General features: G+C 34.1%; 1 protein-coding gene across 1 annotated transcript; it reads right to left on the bottom strand.

Moving 5' to 3' along the window:
* Nucleotides 1-379: 379 nt before the first annotated feature.
* On the bottom strand, nucleotides 380-19,146 carry ACTR6 (actin related protein 6). Its single transcript, XM_014835018.3, has 11 exons — nucleotides 18,987-19,146; nucleotides 17,078-17,195; nucleotides 16,498-16,566; nucleotides 15,048-15,171; nucleotides 13,722-13,857; nucleotides 13,573-13,629; nucleotides 9,173-9,271; nucleotides 8,999-9,077; nucleotides 4,823-4,994; nucleotides 3,210-3,348; nucleotides 380-1,089 (listed from the first exon to the last, which is right to left on the bottom strand). The coding sequence occupies exons 1-11, from the start codon at nucleotides 19,052-19,054 to the stop codon at nucleotides 960-962; spliced, it is 1,191 nt and encodes a 396-aa protein (XP_014690504.1). The 5' UTR covers nucleotides 19,055-19,146; the 3' UTR covers nucleotides 380-959.
* Between the last annotated feature and the right edge of the window lie 911 nt (nucleotides 19,147-20,057).

Here is a 20,057-nt window from a genome sequence, read left to right as displayed (position 1 = left end):
TCTATAACTTACGTTCCTAAGGTTATCCTGGGTTTTATCCTTCCTAAGGCTACTGGTCCAGCTTTTTCTTAGATTTTATGAGCTGTCCTCTGTCCTGATAAATTTTGGTTGGCTTAGGATAGCCAAATGAGTTTCTATTGTTTGCAATCAAAGAAACTCATCTGATCCATTCATTAATGTCAGTGTCAGCTGTTTCCTTAAACTGGACAGCTGTAGTCTTTAACCTTAATAAGCTTACCGTGGATAATAAAAGCATTTTTAAACTAAATACTAACATTTGTTTTAAGAGTTTTTGACCAACCTCAACTTCAAATCTCTTTTCATCCTAAAAAATGGTACAGTATTTTTATGAGTGAAATAAGATATTTCTGCCAAACAATAGTGACCAAAAACACTTTAGTAAATTGGCTTTAGTCTCCACTCTTTCAAACTTACTCTAAGTAAAAATTAAACATTAAAGAACACATAAGATTAGACTTCCCAACCTTAGTATATATAAATAATAATGACAATTTTAAAATAAAATACTTAGTTCTAAAAGAGAGAGAAATCATATCAGCTTGAAAACACTTTGGCCAAGTCCTAGTCATAGTCACACAAAACTAGCTTCTAAGGAAAATTGGCCAGTGAAACAGTTAAGTTTGTGCTTTCAACTATGAACAATTACACTTAACATACATTCACTCTTTCACCTTCTAATGAAAGATGACCTACTCAGAAACAGCACAAGCATTGTTATAGTAGTCTAGCTCCTAAACGAAAATATGGGCTGAGTTACAGTTTACTTAATAAGCTAGCTAGAAACCTTTGAAAATTAGCCATGGATCAAAGTATTTAGATAAGTTTAAGATTTTATCTTGGGATGAAAGGTAATATAGGTCCTTAACTCTTTTTAAAAAGAACACTGAAATTAAACCTTTCAGTCACAACCAGTCAAAACTTTCATTCAGAAATGTTTCTTAAATATCAAATTTCTCTTCACAGACGCTATGTCCATTTTCTTCATAATCTTCTCTTGTTACCACCATATCTTCAAAATCATCATTCTCTGATATCAATTTTCCACCTTCCCAGGCATAAGTAATAGGGCTAAAAATAAAGGTAAAATAAATTAACCCAAATGATTTTACAGAACTAAATGTGAGAAACATTAATTAGTAACTAAAATGTGGCAATCTATACTAAATCTGATTTAAAAGAAAATCATTTAAAGTGTGAAAATAAGCATAAGCTTCATAGGAGTAAAGCAAACACAGAAAGAAAGGAACCTTGGTCACCACTACAAGACAAGTGTTCTTTTGTTTTTTTCCCTGTGCTCTCAATTTATGGACCCTCTACTTTTAATAAAAAACATGAATACAAGCAACAGATCGAAAATGCATAAAAGGAAAAACACTTTCTAAGTGTCTAAACAATTTAACTAAGTCTAAATTCTGTACATGACAAAGATATGGCATCTTATGTGCACGGCAACCCATGAAATGGCTATTATAACTCTCATTTTACAGATTTGGAAAATGAGTTTCAGAGAGGTTAAGTCTGGAACTAGGAATTAACCTGGAACTGTTTTCACAGTCTGTGCTTTTGCTACTATACTTTATTGCCTCCAATAAGTGAAACATTTAGAAAACATAGTGCATGACAAACAGTTACAAAGTAGAACACAGACAATAAGTAAAATTACAGCAGGTAAAACATTTAGTTTAGTTTTATCTACAACCAAGGTTATACTTTGTGTTATGACTCAATTCTATTTCTACCGTTCCTCTCCCTCAACTCAGTTTCCAATCTGAAAAATGATAAAGTAAAAAGTTAATGTTTTCCTTATTGTATTAATTGCATTTCCTAACCTTTAAAAAAATCATATATATACACACACACACATATATATGCAGTAGATGTGCAATAAAGATTTGATGAATAAAAGAAGAAAAACTATTTTCTGTGGATCCCTTGGCCTGTAATGTGTGCATAACTTGCTTATATTTAAAATGCACGATAAAAAGGGGCCAGCTGAGTGGCATAGAGGTTAAGTTCGCACATTCAGCTTTGAAGGCCTTGGGTTTGCTGGTTCAGAGCCCAGGTGCAGACCTACGCACCATTTATCAAGCCACGCCATGGCAGGCGTCCCACATATAAAGTAGAGGAAGATGAGCACGGATGTTAGCTCAGGGTCAATCTTCCTCACACACACAAAAAAAGAGCACAATAAAAATCCAGTATGCTTCATAATCTAAAGAGTATATAAACATTAATGCTGATAAAAATCATTTCAGTAGCTAATGATTGTTGATTCTTTTATCTGATAGCTATAAAAATTAAGTGATCAGATGAGGGCCTTCTATTAACTGCTTCTGATTTTGAAAAACTTCTACTTTAGCTTTAAAACAAAACTGTAAAATTAAGAGTCAGGTATGTGGGGTCTTGTTTGCAACTCTGCCACTTAAGACTGGGGCGGGAGGGTGTTAATTAGACATATATTTGGTAAGAGCTCCTGACTCAAGGTAAAGAGAACTGGGTATTGGTCTGGTAACTGCTATTAACTCACCGTAAGGTCTTTGCCAAATCATGAGCCCTTGTTTCTTTATTTACAAAGTAAGAACATTGAACAGAATGATCTGTAAGCCTTTCTTACAGCTCTAAAATTCTACCTTAATTTTTTTTTTACCACTAAAGTAGAAATGAGGATACCTTTTTCTCATAAACCAGGATAGGGGGTAGATATAAAAGAGTTTAGAATTAAAAGACCAGTTCAATGTAAAAGTTCATTGAAAATATTTTAAATTATTCCAAAACGACTTATAAACTGACATATCTTAATGATTTAATTTTTAAATCTCTATTCTTAATAGGAACTGTCAAGAAATGACACATCTCAGATAAATCAAATAGATTATAACCTGACTGCTTTGACTATAAAAATCTCTTAGGAATGAGGACTGATTTACTATATGGATGTGATCTTATATTAACTGAGCACCTATTATGTACCACTATGGTTGGCACTTTACATATTTCATCCCATGTAATCCAATGAAACGTAAGGTTTGTCATTTCAATTTTTGAGGAAAGGATAATGAGGATTCCAAAGGTGAAGTAAATCTGCCAAAACTAGGCCTTAAACTCAAATCTGCCTATATATGGACCACTTTATCAACAACATGACTTCCATGTTTTCCAAGGTTCCAAGTGTTCCAGCCAACACTTACTTTTCAGGCAGCACAACAGAAACATCATAATCTGTTGGAGTGAGACATCGCACTTCCGAGTAAACTCGATCTCTAAATCCTGGGAAAAGGGAATTTCCTCCTGTCAAAACAATGTTCTTAAAAAAATGCGGCTGCATTTCTTTAAGAAAAAAAAAAGGAGGAAGAAAAAAGGCATTAGAAAATCTGTTTGTTTATCTTTCTGGAAAGATGGGGATGAGGGCTTAGGTAAGAGCAATTAGATTACAGTTACTGGTTGGGAAACCATGTAATTTTTTATAACCATTAAATTATAATTTATAAGGTTTTGTAACGAGGTCATGGTTTACACAAGTAGACACATTGTTCAATGTGAGTGAAGGATAACCTCATAGATCTTTAAAAGAAAGGCTAAGGTGAAGGGGTTGAACTACTGGCTACTTATTATATGCCCGTGTAAACTATATATAAATGAGTTAACATTCCACTAGCAGAAATTTGATAAATTATAATTGTTCTTCCTAAAATGAAGGAGGTTGTTCTGTAGGCTGAGATTACGACCTAGTGTTAAGGCTGAAAAAGAGGTCGTTAATGACATTTTAACTTGGGAGCCCAAATTTCCATGTTATCTGAGACAGATATATTTATGTGCAATACTTACATTTGATTGTGAAAAATACTCACAATCTATAATAATGTTTAAAGCAAGGATCTTATGTTCTATACTCATTAAAGTTACATGATGGAAAACATTAAGTGCCATATAGTGAGCCAGTATTAAAAGCCTACCAAGCATCACTGGGAAATCTATGAAGAATTAACAGATACTGGCCATCCTACCTAATGCATCTGTTCACAAAATGAGGACAGTGTTCCCTTATATTGACATTGAGTCTCATGACATGACATTAGAGCAGTGCAGTACAAAATGCTGTATACATCATGACATCAACTTTATATAAAATGTGAAATTTATATGAAACATTAACATGAAAATAGTTGTGAAATAATTATATTAAGGTGATGGCATGATGCAACTTTCTTTGTTCATTCATTCTTTTTTTTTAAATGAGAGGAAAGGACATTGCATGTGCTAGATTTTCTCCAATGCCTAGTCTGTTCCTTATGAACTAGGAAGACACTTTAAGATATGAAAGTACTTAAAACTCAAGAATATTATTTAGTTAAGTCATGCTTCAGGAGAACTCAGACATCACTGTGAAGCACCATACTTCAACCTCATTAAAACTGACTTCCAAATATAACAGAAAAAACAAACCAGTCCCATCAACAGCAAAAATCATCTAATTGTTAAATTAGAAATTTCTATTCTGTGCAAATTTGGGTTAAATTAAAACTTTTCTAAAATGGATATGGCTTTTAATACTCATGGAGATGAATTTCTTCAAGTTTAAATAGACCATAATGACTTTCCCTATATCAAATTTACAATCTAGGACCAATAAAGTAAGAATTACTCAAGCGCATTATGAGATCTGGAAATCTCTGCAAATAAAACAGACTCACTATTTGCCTGAAATTATTTAGAAAGAACACATGACTTCTCTAGGGTTCACAGAGCTTATAATTTCTTAAAACATATCATTATTCCTTAATACTTTACTGTAACTATGTACCTTCAGGTAAGTTCTGAATTGAATAGACAATAGCTTCTGGAATTCCCATTTCTTGAATGCCAATATCAGAAGGATTAAAGAGTATTTCTGGAACAGCAAATCTCTCATTGGCCAGACGAAGAATCTGTTCCCCAGATTTATATTTTCCACTTAATACCATCTCTTCCCTTGGCTTAAAGAAAAACAAGATAAAAAGTTTAAGCTACATTATCCAGCTAACATAACTAATAACATTTAGTAATATGTAATACTAATATATTAACTGTGTTCTTGGAGGTTTCAAGATTCTCAGAAGTTAGAAAAATGTGGTCTTCTTTCCTGTTGCCTAAACCACAGAAATAAATAATTACTGACTCTAATATAGCTATTCCCCTAAAGATGATCTGTCTTTATTCCACACATTTTAAAACAGAAAGGAAGGATAACAGAGGAGAGGGAACTTCATGATCTAGTTATAATAATAGAATGATCTGAGTTTCTAGAGAACAAATATATTAGAAATAAAACCTTTACCATGTCTTATGTTTCTACCCTATCTACTTTCACTCCCCTATTTTAGATGTTTATTGGACACTGTGGCTTTATTCTATTAGGATTTCCCCGTTCCCTTGTGCAAAAAAACCTCTCTCTCTAAATTTCTTTATTACTTATTCAATCTCTATTCAAAAATCAGTTTCCAAATGACTTAAGCCAATACATGGACTTTATCACTGAAATTCCCTTGCTATTTATTTTCTGTTAACCCGCCCATTCTGTGAGATGTGTTTCTGAGGGGCCAGAGAAAAAAATTTTCTTCTACAACATTCTACACATCATTAAAATAATGGTCCCTCTCAATTTTACTAACAATCATCAGCTCTTCTATATTTGGTTATAGACATTCATTTCATTTGACTTACATTTGCAGTTTTCCTCCCATAACAGAGTATATCCCAATCCTTTAAGTATTAAAAAAACTTAAAATATATAAAAGAAATATTAACTTATTAAAGAGTAATATATATAAAGAATATTATAGATGCCTTAATATAATCAGTCATCTATTCTCTGTTCAGACTTCAGCTTCCTCAGAGAGGTTTTTTCTGACTCCCAAATAAAAGGTCCCTCTAAAGATTGGCACAGATGTTAGCTCAGGGCTAATCTTCCTCAAGCAACAAAAAAAACAAAAAAGAGAGGAAGATCTCCATTATTCGCTATCACCCTCTATTATCCTTCACAGTCTTTACTGTTTGCCATCACATATCCACTACCTAGCATAGCACAGTACCAGGTACACAATAAGTATTCAATAAATTTTTGAGTAACAGCATGCAAGCCAACAATGTGCCACTTATTGTATTAGGTATTTTACATACATTATTCCACTGAACTCTTACATAACCCTGTAAAGTAAGACATATTTTCCTTTTATTAATGATGCACTTGGGCTCGGCAAGGTGACATGACTTACTCAAGATCATTCATCTAATAACCAAAAGCACATACAATATATTCCTTCCACTACATTGCCTCTCTCAACCTGGATATGAATGATTACGATTTGTATCACTTAAAAATTCCATGCTCGAAACATTTTTACATAAAAAGTCCAGAAATTATACAATACTCACAATACTCTAGCAAGAACAAGGAAAACTACAAATCACTTTTACCCAATTAGACTATTGTTACAGTAGCAAAGAGAAGAACATTACTACTTCACAAAGTACTCTTCCTTCTCAGGCAGAGTGGAAAATATTTCCTATAAATATATAAATTCATTTAAAAGTGATATTGGCTGGAGTTTAAAGGCTATAACTCATTTTGCCAACACTCAAAATAACCTGAGACAGATGCATACTTGGAGAATTTCAGTCAACAAAACATTAGAAATTATCTCGTCCACAGGCCTGATTTTACAGAGGAGGGTCATGTGGATTTCCCAGGATAAAATATCTAACTGGGGCAAAGAGAAGAACTAGATATCCTTGTTGAATGTTAGCTCTAAAGCCATTAATCGTTAATATGTAATCTGGAACTGCAAGTAGGTTCTGTTTTTAAGAGTACAATTCCAAAAAGATTTTTGTTTTAGACATAGACAAATGAAGGAATTTAGAAGGGCTGCTAGGAGTTGCTGTTGAGTCAATGTAGGCCATGATTACTGCACAGCCCTCATAAATTTTGTTCTGGTACTATGAAAGAAATGATCAGTTTAAATTAAAATAGCTCTGCAGAAAGTGGTAATCATTAATTATGATGGCAATTTTCTCAATTTAGGTCAGCCAAGCACATTACACTTTAGTAGGCATCCTCTTGCTGATAAAAGATAAAACTGGAATTTCTACCAGTGTAATCAGTTATGATATTATAGACCTTATTATTATTACTATCATCACTACTAGAAAATCAAGGTTGTAACTTTTTCCAGAGTATTTAACAATATTCTTGAATAAACTAAGTCCAAGTTTTAACAATATCCTAAGTATAAGGGCTCTTAAATAAATATAATTTTTTCATTTTACGTAGTATTGTTTTTCTAATTTCATAAATATTTATCAGCTCTCATCAAAGTTGTTACATATCACACAACAATAAAAACAAGTTAATCAACTATTAAATTCAAAATAATACATTTTAGGACTAATCCTAACATATAGTAAACATAACTGTTTCTAAATCTTAAAAATAAAAATATATGCATGATTTAACATGTATTATTAATAAAATATAAATTTTAACATTAATTGAAAAAGTACAGATTAAACCATTATTTTGGAAATAAACTTTCAATGTAACATTCCAGCATCTGGCAAAAGTCCAATCCAACTGACTCTGTCCACCCAACTGATATTAAAGTGCACAAATAACAAGGAGTCTATACTGAGTTAATGAAGCGAGGTCCAGAACCAGATACTGACCATAAGGCCAAAGGCCAATAATAGAGCTGCAAACAACATTACGTGGCTTCTGCCTTTTTTCTCCAAAGATGATGAGTGAAACAATGGTCAACTAGGGGAATAACCGCATCTCTACTGGCTCACTACGCAAGCTGCAGATTTGAGAAACAAGGATTATGATTTGGTAAGGAGGAAACTGGCAGCGTTTGATAATATCCAATAAACTGATAGGTTGTCATTTGCAGGGGAGGAGAGAACAACATTTTATAAAAGAGAAAGATTTCTAAACCTAGTTGACAGTTCAGTCATCTGGAAGAGATTTTAAGATTAAATTTAAATTTTCAAAGTGAAGCCCTTAGCATTTCCAGAGACGGGAACTGAGAACATGGATAGAGACTGTTTTTCAAGTACCCCAGGTGATTCCAATGACCAGTCAGGTTTGGAGAAACTGGGGATCAATGAGACTTTACTCAGGGTCCATCCCTGTAGATACACAGATTACCACCATTAACTCTACAGAGTGCTGTAAATCTTCCATAAGGTGTTTTATATCACAGGAGTGTTTTAATCAGCTATAATACATAAGGATGATCAAATGTGCCTAATGAAAAAGAGGCTTGGGGGAGGGCCCCGTGGCCGAATGGTTAACTTCAAGCACTCCGCTGCAGCAGCCCAGGGTTTCGCCGGTTGGATCCCGGGTGCAGACATGGCACCGCTTGGCAAGCCATGCTGTAGTAGGCATCCCACATATAAAGTAGAGGAAGATGGGCATGGATGTTAGCTCAGGGCCAGTCTTCCTTAGCAAAAAGAGGAGGACTGGCAGCAGATGTTAGCTCAGGGCTAATCTTCCTCAAAAAAAAAAAAGATAAACTGCTTCTCCACACTTTGAAAGTGCATTGGATTTTGCCCTTTTCAACTACAATCTAATCATATCAGACCAAACGAGTAAAATTTGGCCCTGCATCAGCGATGTCAATAATTTTCACAACAGGCAAATAACCACATTCAAAGTAGATTTAAACTAATTCTTAAGTAAACAGAATAGGGTTAACCATAATCTAGGTAATGATACTGTTTATCTCCAGATTTGTCCTATGTGCTATCATTCGGGTGATATTTCTTTATCTAAATAATTTCAGTGAGATATTTATTACTCAATTATACACTTGTGCCTGGAGAAATGGCCACCAGGAAGGCAGTTGTCAACAACTCTGTAAGACTCCACCAATCCCAGTGGGATGCTTTTCAAATCTGAATTGAGGTCACTTGAAGAAATGTCAATGAGGATTTTTTAAATTACCTTACAAAAGCCCTTTTTAATTGTACTGAAGTCAGGCAAAACATAGTCTATCATTACTGTATTTTCTTCTCCTTTCAACCTGGAAAACGAAATAGAGATTTATGAAATATTTTAACTATGTGTAACATTACCCACAAATCAACTTTCTAATTCTTAGATTACCATTATACATACTTTGCGATATCCATGTCTTTATAAAAATCCTGAGACACATAGCATACATCTTCTTTTACTTGATTAATCACATGTGTTTCATCCATAACATGCAGCTGTCTAAACAGAAATAAAAATTGTAAAATTTGAAATAGAAAAAAATTTAATATAACTTACAATTATCATTTAAAATATTTTTTCTGGAATTAAATTTTCAGGTAACTGATTTTTTTAAACATTAAATTCTTGAATGTTTAAAATATTTTTAACCTTATGAAATACTCTCATTTCCATTATCTTATTTAAGTTCCACGTTAACCCTCTGAGGGCAAATATTAGTCCAGTATACAAAAGGAAATTGAAAACAAGAGGTTTTAAGTGGTAAGGTTTATCCAATTAAAGAGCAAACTTTTTTCTCCAATCATTCTGAATAGAATCTTGCTAAAATGCCTTAACTGTTTGCATTTTCTTTTCTGATTATAGAAGTATTATGAGTCAGCACACAGTACCTGGCACACATAGTAGAAGCTTAATAAATATGTGATGAGCCAATCAAAGAAAATATAGGCCTGATATAGAAAACAAAGATGTTTTAAAAAATAAGCAAAAATGTGAGGTTATTTCCTTTGAATATTTTCTCTGCACAGAGATTATATACTACATGTTTACTTCTTGTTTTAGACTAAACATTATCTCGTGAACATTTTCTTAGGCTATTACATATTCATTAAAAATGATTTTTCACTGCCCTATAATATTCAATCAGAGGGATCTATTAAAACGTATTTCTCGATGTTCCTAATGTTGTACGTTTAGATCAGGGAAGAAAGATATTGGTGTGTTTATAAATACGGACTTTGGAGTCAGAGACTTAGGTTTAATCACAACTTAGTAGCCAAGTTACTTCTTTAGGACTCAATCTCTTCAGCTCTAAAAAGGTAATAAGATCACAGATTTAACACAGCTGTAAGAAGTAAATGATTCTAATCATACATGTAAAGTGTTTAGCATAGTCCCTATATTCAATAAACAAAAAACATTATTGTTTCTATCTTTTTGCTTTTGTTGTAACAAGCATCTTCCTATACACCATAATTCACCTTCTCTAAGATGCACCACTGCACCAATGAGAAGAAAAAATGCTATTTAAACTATGACGGTTCTAAGGTACCAATGACTAGAGGATTCATTCCTATTTCAGAGGTTAAAATGTGAAAAAAGTACAACTCAGAATCGAGGAAATATAGGTATTTTTATCTGTATCTCTGATTAGCTCAATTATTTAATCATACTCTAGGACTCGAGGACACAGAATATGAAATACTTTTAGTCTCTTGGTATTTTGCCAAATTGTTTACTAGAAAAGTTATTTCAAGTTATGCTTTGATCAGCAGCAAATAAGAGTATCCATATCACAAATCTGCAACATCATCTTTTGAAGAAAATCCTGTAAATCTGGATTGTAAAAATGACATTTTAATTTGCATTTTCTCTACTAGGAAGTGCCATGAGGAATTCTTGTCTGTTTTGTTAAGTCATGTATCCCAAGCTCCTAAATAAATGCTCAGTAAATATGTGAAGTGAATCTGTGATTACTACAGGTGTTCAACATTTTTTTATGCCTGGGAATTATCCATTTATCCATTTATATGCTTTGACTATATGTAACTTACTAATGCTTATCTATCTGTGCCACTGACCATGTGTTTTCTGAGAATTATCTAAACATTTTATACCAAGGTGGTGTTTTTCTTATTGATTGGTAAGAGCTCTTAATATATTAAAGATAACAACCTTGTTTCATATTTGTTCCAGGTTTATTTCTCAGGTTTATGTTTAGTTTTGTTTGCAAAGGCTTTTGAGATACATAAGGTTTAAAATTTCTATGTAGTTAAACACAAAGGCTGACAAAATCTATCCTGTTTGAAGTCACTGGTTTTCCAGACTAGGAGACAAAAGGGGGGTTAGGGTGCTGATAAGAGTCTGCTTGAACTCTGCTCTGACTACCTGGATATGTTCACTTTTTGAAAATTCACTGAGGTGTACATACAAGGTTTGTAAACGTTTTTCTATGCTCTACTTCAATAAATGGGGTTTTTTTCCTTTTTTATTTATTATTTATTTTATTTATTTATTTATTTATTTAATTTATTTATTTTTATTTATTTATTTATTTTATTTTGAGGAAGATTAGCCCTAAGCTAACATCTGCTGCCAATCCTCTTCTTTTTGCTGAGGAAGACTGGCCCTGAGCTAACAACTGTGCACATCTTCCTCTACTTTATATGTGGGATGCCTGCCACAGCATGGCTTGATAAGCAGTGCATAGATCCGAACTCAGGATCCGAACTGGCAAACCCTGGGCTGCTGAAGCAGAATGTGTGAACTTACCCGCTGTGCCACCGGGCCAGCCCCAATAAATGTTTATTTTTAAAAAAAGTTGTATATATGGGGCCGGCTCCGTGGCCAAGTGGTTAAGTTCGCGTGCTCCGCTGTGGCGGCCCAGGGTTCGGATCCTGGGCGCGGACATGGCCTTGCTAGTCAGGCCATGTTGAGGTGGCGTCCCACATCCCACAACTAGAAGGACCTGCAACTAAGATATACAACTATGTACTGGGGGGGTTGGGGAGATAAAGCAGGAGAGGGGAAAAAAAAAAAAAGATTGGCAACAGTTGTTAGCTCAGGTGCCAATCTTTAAAATAAAAAAAAGTTGCATATAGAAGTTATCCTTTATTATTTTTTCTACTGTATTATTTTTCATCTACTGTTTTATGCTTAGTAACTCAGTTAAATATTTTCTTGTTGTTGTTTTAGTTTTATATTTAAGTCTTAAATCTATTTGAACTTTAGTGTATGAGGCAAAGTAAAATTTTAACTTTTCTCCAAACAGCCAACTTTCCCTGTATCCTTTTCTGAATAATTAGTCCCCTCCTCATTGCTTTCTGATGCTTCCTTTAGTATATATTAGTATTTTTCTTTTACATATAATGGTTGATTCAGGATTAACTATTCAGTCTCACTGATCCATTACTTAATCTTCATAAAAAGATTACCTTATTACAATTTAAAAATGTTTTACCATCTACTGGAGAAAGTCTGCTTTCACTATTATTCTTTTTCATAAATATTTCTAGGTATTCTTGCCAGTTTGTTCTCTTCAAGTTAAACTTCAACAGCCTTGCTTTTTAAAATATACCAATTTTTTTCATTCAGCGTGGAGGAATGATTAAGTGCACAGGCTCTATACATGGGATAAAATAGCAAAGAACTACACACACATAAATGCATGTAAAAAAATGGTAAAAACTGCATATGATCTGTAGCCTAGTTAACAATACTGTACCAGTATCAATTTTATCATTTTGATATTGTACTAGTTATATAAGATGTCACTAAGGGTACATAGGGCTCTATGCACTATTCTTGCAACTTCCTGACTCTATAATTATTTCAAAATAAAACAAATTTTTTAAATGTACTAGAGCTGGGTGGCATAAGGACTGGGGAGTGATGGCTAAGGTAAGTGGGTTTGTTTTTGGGATAATGAAATGTTCTAAAATTGATTGTGATGATGAATGCATATACTAAAAACCATCGAAACTGTATACTGTAAATAAGTGAATTGTACAATATGAGAATTATATCTCAATAAAGCTGTTAACTAAAAGTAATGATATGTAAGGCAGAAGGAGAAAAAGGAGGAAGGAAAGGTAGAAGGAAATGAGGACTCACTTATTTTCAAATATAACACAGAGGGGAGCTGAGAGATATTGAGACTATCATACTGACCAAAGTTAATGTAGCAAGATATTGAGATTTAAGAATTTAATTTGTGTTTTAAACACAATAAAATTAAAAATGATAGCATAAATAAAATTTAGGAGAAGAAAGAAGAGTTGGGAGGTGGGTAAGTACAGTAATTCCTGATCCTTTAATAGTGGACAGTCAATAATATTGGTTAATCCAGAAAAAGAAATATCAATAAATTATTAAGGCTTATAGAGATTAAAAAATAAAAGATATAGTTCAAATCTTATACTTTGTATGGAGTGGAACTGACATGAGAGACTGAAAGGGGAGGCAGAGATTTATTTTCCTTTTAGATCTTTATTCCTTTATATGCATTTTTAATTTGCTTTTCAATGTGCATGTACAACAACATTTATAATTTTTAAAATGTTATTAGTAAATTAAACTCCCTAGAATTTAGAAATGTCTTTTGGAGGACACTAACATATTATATGTTAGGAAGCTTTTCAATTTGAACATCATTAGTATTTATATATGTGATACAGTTTTTTAAGCAATAATATAGAATTGCCCCCCGAAAGTACAGCTAAAGGTAAGAAATAATTTTACATTACTTTAAAAAGTTCATCACCAGTACCCTATCCTCCCAAAGAATCAAGGCTAAGTATTACCTGTAAGATATGATCTCCTTTAGATGATTGGTTAGAAGTTTTCCTCCCACATTTATCCTAAAAAGGGAGAATTCAAATTTGGTTCAGTTTATCACACATTTCCTTCAGTTTTATCCTAAGAAACAACATGAAAATTAAATGCAACTCACCGAATAATTGCTTCCTTTTTCTTTTTACTTCTACAATAAGGAACTATATGTGTAAAGGAATATCCACTATCTACAATGATACAGCACAATTCGGATGGATTATCTCGGAAATATCTATGTGCGCTGAGAGCCCCAGCTGTTAAAAAAAAAAGATAAGGGATTAAACACATTAAATGAAAGTATAATTAATTTAAAGCAATAAAGAAAGGTAGCAGACTAAGGCAAGCACAAAAGCACAAAACTTTATTTATAAGCACAAAAGCTTTATTTACAAGAAAAATGTTAATTTAAAGCACTATCCATAATTCCGTCACAAGCTCCTTGCAGTGTTTAAACTTTAAACCATCACATTTTTGTGGTAAATACAGTAAAAAAAAATCTGTGATCAATTTTTAAAGGTAAATATTCATTTCATAGTTCATTATATTTATTTTAAAAACATAATTTTATTGAGCATTTATTACACGCTAGGCACTATTCTGAACTCCATGAGTGTGTGTTTTCTCATCATCCCATTTTACAGATGAAGAAACTGAAACACAGATAAGTTAAATTACGTGCCCAATGTCACACAATTAGAAAGTAACAGAGCCAGGATTCAAACCTAGCCTGTGTGACGCTAGAGCAGGGTTTATCAACCTTGAACTACTGACATTTTGAGCTAGATAATTCCTTATTTTGGTGGCTTTCCTGTGCACTCTAAGATGTCTAGCAGCATCTGTGTCCTCTACTCACTAGATGCCAGCAGCACCCTCCCAGTTGTGACAACCAAAAGTGCCTCCAGACTTTGCTAAATGTCCCCTGAGGAGCAAAATCGCCCTTGGTTGAGATTATTCTGGAGACTGTGCTCTTAACCATTATATTATATTGTGACTTATATAGACTTAAATTCCTCAAACTAAATATTTGAATACTTTCATTATAAAGTCATGTAATGTAATTCTAGCCTTGAATAAACTTATTTGTAAATGATATTTACAGATTGCCTTTCCTCATATTGGCAGCCTGAGCTATTAACATTATTTCAATCAATAATAACAATAGCAAACACATCAGTGACAGAAAAGATAACTACTTCAGAAACAATCTTTCAGAGATTAGAAATATGTGGCTAGTAACTTCATTAGAGAAATACATTAGGAAAAAAACAAGGTGAGAGAAGTCTGACTAGATAATCTCTAAAGGTCCATCTAGTTTTTAAATTCTATGTTTTATTTCCTTCAAATCTAAAAGAATGTCACCCAATATTCTTGGATTGTAAGTGTTTCTTTAGGCTATTCATATCCATATTCACATAATTCAATTTCAATCAAAACTTTAACTCACCATTTACTCTTAATACTGCTTGAAACTGGTATTCTTCAAATAGGATTTCATTCATTGATTCTTGAATTGAAGTGAAGTTAAAGTATGGTTCTGTGATAATAATATTAGTATCTAAAAAATCCACCTATGAAAAAAAAATCCCAGTTTTATAACTTTGTATTTATAATTCTAAATACTTGTTTTACATATATTAAACAAACATTTAATCCTCACAATAATCCTAAGAGATAGGTCTTATTATTATCCCCATTTAACAGGTAAGCAAACTGAGGCACAGAAGAGTTGAATTAGTTACTAAGGTTCATATAATTAGTTAGTGACATAGCTAGGATTTGAACTCAGGAAGTCTGGTTACAGAATTCATGCACTTTAACTATTATTTGACTTTAACTCTTTTTTTGTTGTTGTTAAAGACTGGCCCTGAGCTAACATCTGTTGCCAATCTTTTTTTATTCTTCTTCTCCCCAAAGCCACCCAGTATACTGTTGTATATTCCACCAGGTCCTTTTAGTTCTGCTATGTGGGACGCCGTCTCAGCATGGATTGACGAGTTGTGCTAGGTTCACTCCCAGGATCTGAACCAGCGAAACCCTGGGCAACCAAAGCGGAGCATGGAAATTTAACTAATTGGCCACTAAACCAGCCCCAGATTTTAACTCTTTTTTTTTTTTTTGAGGAAGACTGGCCCTGAGCTAACATCCATGGCCGTCTTTCTCTATTTTATATGTGGGACACCTACCACAGCATGGCTTGCCAAGTGGTGCCATGTCCACACCCAGGATCCAAAGCGACGAACCCCAGGCCGCCACGAACCCCAGGCCGCCGAAGAAGAACATGCGCACTTAACCACTGCCCCACCAGGCCAGCCCCTGGATTTTAACTCTCTTAATGGTATCATTAACAAAATGGTTCTGTCAAATTGTTTAAACTAATTAGGCAAAAGTAATGAATGGGGCTGTTATTTTGTTTTTAAAAGTTAACAGGCAAGAAGCTGTAGGATATTTAATATTTACATAATTCTCTCCCACAGACTTTTAAGAAGCATTAAAATTTGAACATTCTCTCAGTATACCTAAAGTCACACTACAGACATTAAAAGCACAAAATTCTCATATTGTAATATTCACATATTCAGATATGTAGACAAAGATGTTTTGTGAAAATTAAAATAATATAGTGAACTGGTCAAACAATAGCAGAAATCTGAAAATTTTAATCTTGAGTTTCATATAGACTCATATAGACCAAACCTCAAATTCCACTTCAACATGGAAATTCTATTCACTTGCACTTTATTTAGAAAATCAAAGCTTAGCACAGTATATTAACTGATTTAAATATATACTAGAAACATATTCAAAGTTTATAAATCTTAAAATATAAGTTCTCTAATTTTTCATTTGAATAAGGTGTGGAAATAGAAATTTGAATACATACTCCAATTTGTTACCTGATACATTTCTTTTCCAAAAAGGTAATCCCATACTTGTCTTTGAACATCCCAATTCACCAAGTAGCCCTAAAAAATTTTTTCATAAATTATCAAAAGTATTTGAACACTTTTACAAAGTCAGATTAATATATTCTAAATCACTTATTTCTACCTCCTTATGGTTACCTTCACCAGTCTAATGCTATTTGAATTTCAAACCAATTGTGTCGGTATGTTTTTCTCTTTTTAAAAGTTCAAAAAATTACAAATAAACAATATCAAAATGTCAAGGGTTCAAAAAACATACCATATGTAGATATCTCTCTATACTTATTTTCTTTAATGTGTTCATCTCATTTAGCTTTAACATCAACAAGTAAAATTTAGTACCCACAATCAATAGCTAAACCAAGGTCATTTACTTTTAAGAAGACAATTTAATTTCAATTTTTGGTTTTAATAAGATCTTATTTAAAATTTAAATAACTTTCTCAGAGATCTAAAAATATTTTCATATGTACAAAATCTTACATATACATTTAAAAATTATCTTTACATTTAGGTCTGTAATGCTAGAAATAACACACAGTTGAATTACCTTCTGAAAAGGAAGAATGTAAAAGAGTCCAGAAGGGTCCTTTATTTCATCTATCTGGTTGGCAGTAAAAGTTTTAAGACGTGCCGTTTTTGACCTGAACTGACAGTTAGGAATAACTCTACAAACAAAGAAACAAATAATATAATTATCCCCTAAATACTTAGTTCCTAAAAATACATTTACTTAATCACCACCCTCAATGTCAAAAAATATCCAAAACCAGTGTTTCTCATTCTGTCTTCAAATAATAAAAAATGTCTTTTTTCTTTTAAAGTTCTAGTATGTACCAGATTCTATACTAGACTTTTTATCTTTCTCAAATAATCCTTAAGAAATCCTTACAGGTGGGTATTGGTTCTGCCACTGCACAGATGAGAGCCGGGCCTTAGGTAAAGTTCCTGGTCTTCCTGGCATTGATGCAGAAATTCTTACTACAATTCTGGTAAAAAATTTACAAGTTCAAAATTCTGGCTATAAAATTAAGTTTCCATGAATTCAAAGATTTTCAATCAGCAAGATGCTATAGGGTACAGAAGTAGGTAATAGTTTTAAATACGGCTGCTGCCCACCATGAGCTTATACAGTCTGGTCAGGAAGGCAAACTACAGCCATCATCAATCGGACACACATGAACATATGGATAGGGGTGTGTGTGTGTGTTTGTGTGTGTGTATACACACAAAGAGAGAAGATATTAGGATAATACTGTAAAAATGTTTTATACCTGCTTACTTCGCTTATGATGCTGTAATATTCTCCATAGGTTTCAATATTCTTTGAGGACATGATTTTCAAAAGCTGCGTTGCAGTCAATCTTCTGGTTGTATTATAATTTTACTCAATTTCTATTCTTGATTATTTAGCTTGCTTCCACTTTTTTTTTTGCTACCATACACAGTATCTAATAAATAATATAGAGCATTCTGTACTTTTATCAAATACCTCTAATTTATTCCTTAGCTATCTGATAATTGCTGTGTCAAAGAATAAGAACAATGACACACATTGCCAAAACGTTTTCCAGAGGACTGTAACAATTTACATTCCTACAGTTCGCTTGTCCTCTTAAAAAAGAGAAGAAAAAGGAAAGTAGGGAAAAAGGAAAAGAAAAAACTAAATCCTCTGTGAATATGATAGAAGAAAAGCATGACTTTAAATCTGCCTATTCTTTTTTTTTTTTCCTGAGGAAGATTCGCCCCAGCTAATATCCACTGCCAACCTTCTTTCTGTATAAGAGCTGCTGCAACAGCATGATCACTTGACATACAAGTGGTGTACGTCGGCGCCCAGGAAGGAAACCGGGCCGCCTAAGCGGGGCGCGGCGAACTTGAACACTAGGCCACCCAGGCTGGTCCTAAATCAACTTATTCTTTATTCAAACATACATATATTATGAATGCCACTGTAGTATTTCTGTTTAATAGACTCCAATCAACCAGGTCACTCAATGAACACTTCAAAAGGCTTACGCATCAAGCCTTCAGTCTCCAGCCACTAGGACAGTGGTTTTTACACTTTTTTTAAAATCACAGAACCTTTTAACGATCTGACGAAAGCTATAACCGCGTCCCCAAGAAAATGCATATACACAAAGTGTTGCCCACGATTCCTGAGGGTTCATGAACTGTGCGACCCTCTATCAGGAACTGCTTCTCTAGAAAACTATTTTCCTGAGCTATTTCCTGTTACGAAACAAAACACACGTCCCACTTCCGGGACCACACAGCCCAAAATTAACACCAAAATCCCCCTTCAAAGCACGCTAACCACCCAACTCCTACAAGAGCATCCCTCTGGCTCAGGTTAGGGCCGCGCGGGGGCGTTTGCAATTTATCGATGTCCCAAGATGAAGGGTAGCATGTGAAACCACTAGGCATAGACGCCTTGTCCCCTTGAAGCAAACACTTACGAGACATTTTCATGGCTGTAACCAATTTTGGCGTTGTAGGCTCCGTTATCCAGGACTAACGTCGTCATTTTTGCCCAAAACACACCACCGCTGCTTTCTCTTCCCAACCCTTCTACTCACGCTTTTTCCGGCACTCTATGGTTCGCAAGAGGGGGGCCTAAGGGCGCTTCCGGTCTCCCATAGCAACGGAGGACGCCGGAAGCCAGACACTGCACTGCCGCCCTGGCTGTCAGGGAGAGTTGTGCCTTGCTTCCAAGTGTAACCCGTACACGTCGTGGCGAGGTCCAACAAGAGTGTAAACTGTTAAGTGCTTTTTCGCCCATTGCGGATGTGTTTTTTACTTCGCAGATTGACTCACTCCTGCAAGTTTCTTCCAACCCATGTAGCGAACCAGCTTTGTTTGTATGTGTATGTATTGGAGTAATATTGTTCAGACAGTGACATTTCTTGAAGAATAAAGTGCAAAACCATACGCAGCATGGAACTGGATATGAGGTCTCTTCAGCCTCAGTCCCCGCAACTGCCCGTGTGACTGTAGGACCCAACCACCCTGAAATACAAATATGCTGTTGCATCAGCTGCCTTGCTTTTTCACTCACTCTCACACTCTTCCCCTACTTGTTCTTTACGACGGAGCTACTTCTTATCTAAAAAGGCTTCTTGAAATCTTACTAGGGCTGACTCCTGTATCATAATGGTTAAGAGAATGAATTTTGGATTGGAATCTGGACTCTGCCATAAAATGGCTGTGTAACCTTGGGCGATGAAGATAATAATGGTTAATACTTACACAGCGCTTACTTAATGCATGTAGGTTAACCGTTCTAAGAGCTTTACATATATTAACTAATTTAATCTTTACAATTTATTAAGTAGGTACTATTATTGAAATCAAAGAGATAGTGGTTAAGAGTGATGTCTTTGCATTCAAATTTGTAGGTCAGTGGCCGGCTAGTGGCATAGTAGTTAAGTTTGTGGGCCCCACTTTGGAGGCCCTGGGCCCTGGGTTTGGATCCTGGGTGTGGACCTATGCACCACTCATCAAGCCATGCTGTAGCAGCATCCCACACA

This window comes from Equus asinus, chromosome 4 (genome assembly GCF_041296235.1).
Source record: "Equus asinus isolate D_3611 breed Donkey chromosome 4, EquAss-T2T_v2, whole genome shotgun sequence".
NCBI classification, from domain to species: Eukaryota; Metazoa; Chordata; class Mammalia; order Perissodactyla; family Equidae; genus Equus; species Equus asinus.
Note: the sequence above shows the minus strand (reverse complement) of the source record. Positions and strands in the feature narration are given on the sequence as shown.

Coding starts and splice junctions, on each gene's coding strand:
- ACTR6 (XM_014835018.3), bottom strand. CDS start 19,054: ATGACGACGTTAGTCCTGGATAACGGAGCCTACAACGCCAAAATTGGT. Junction 4,995..8,998: donor TTAAAAAGGGCTTTTGTAAG/GTAATTTAAAAA, acceptor TTTTTCTTTAAG/CCAAGGGAAGAGATGGTATT. Junction 3,349..4,822: donor AATTCAGAACTTACCTGAAG/GTACATAGTTAC, acceptor TTTTTCTTAAAG/AAATGCAGCCGCATTTTTTT.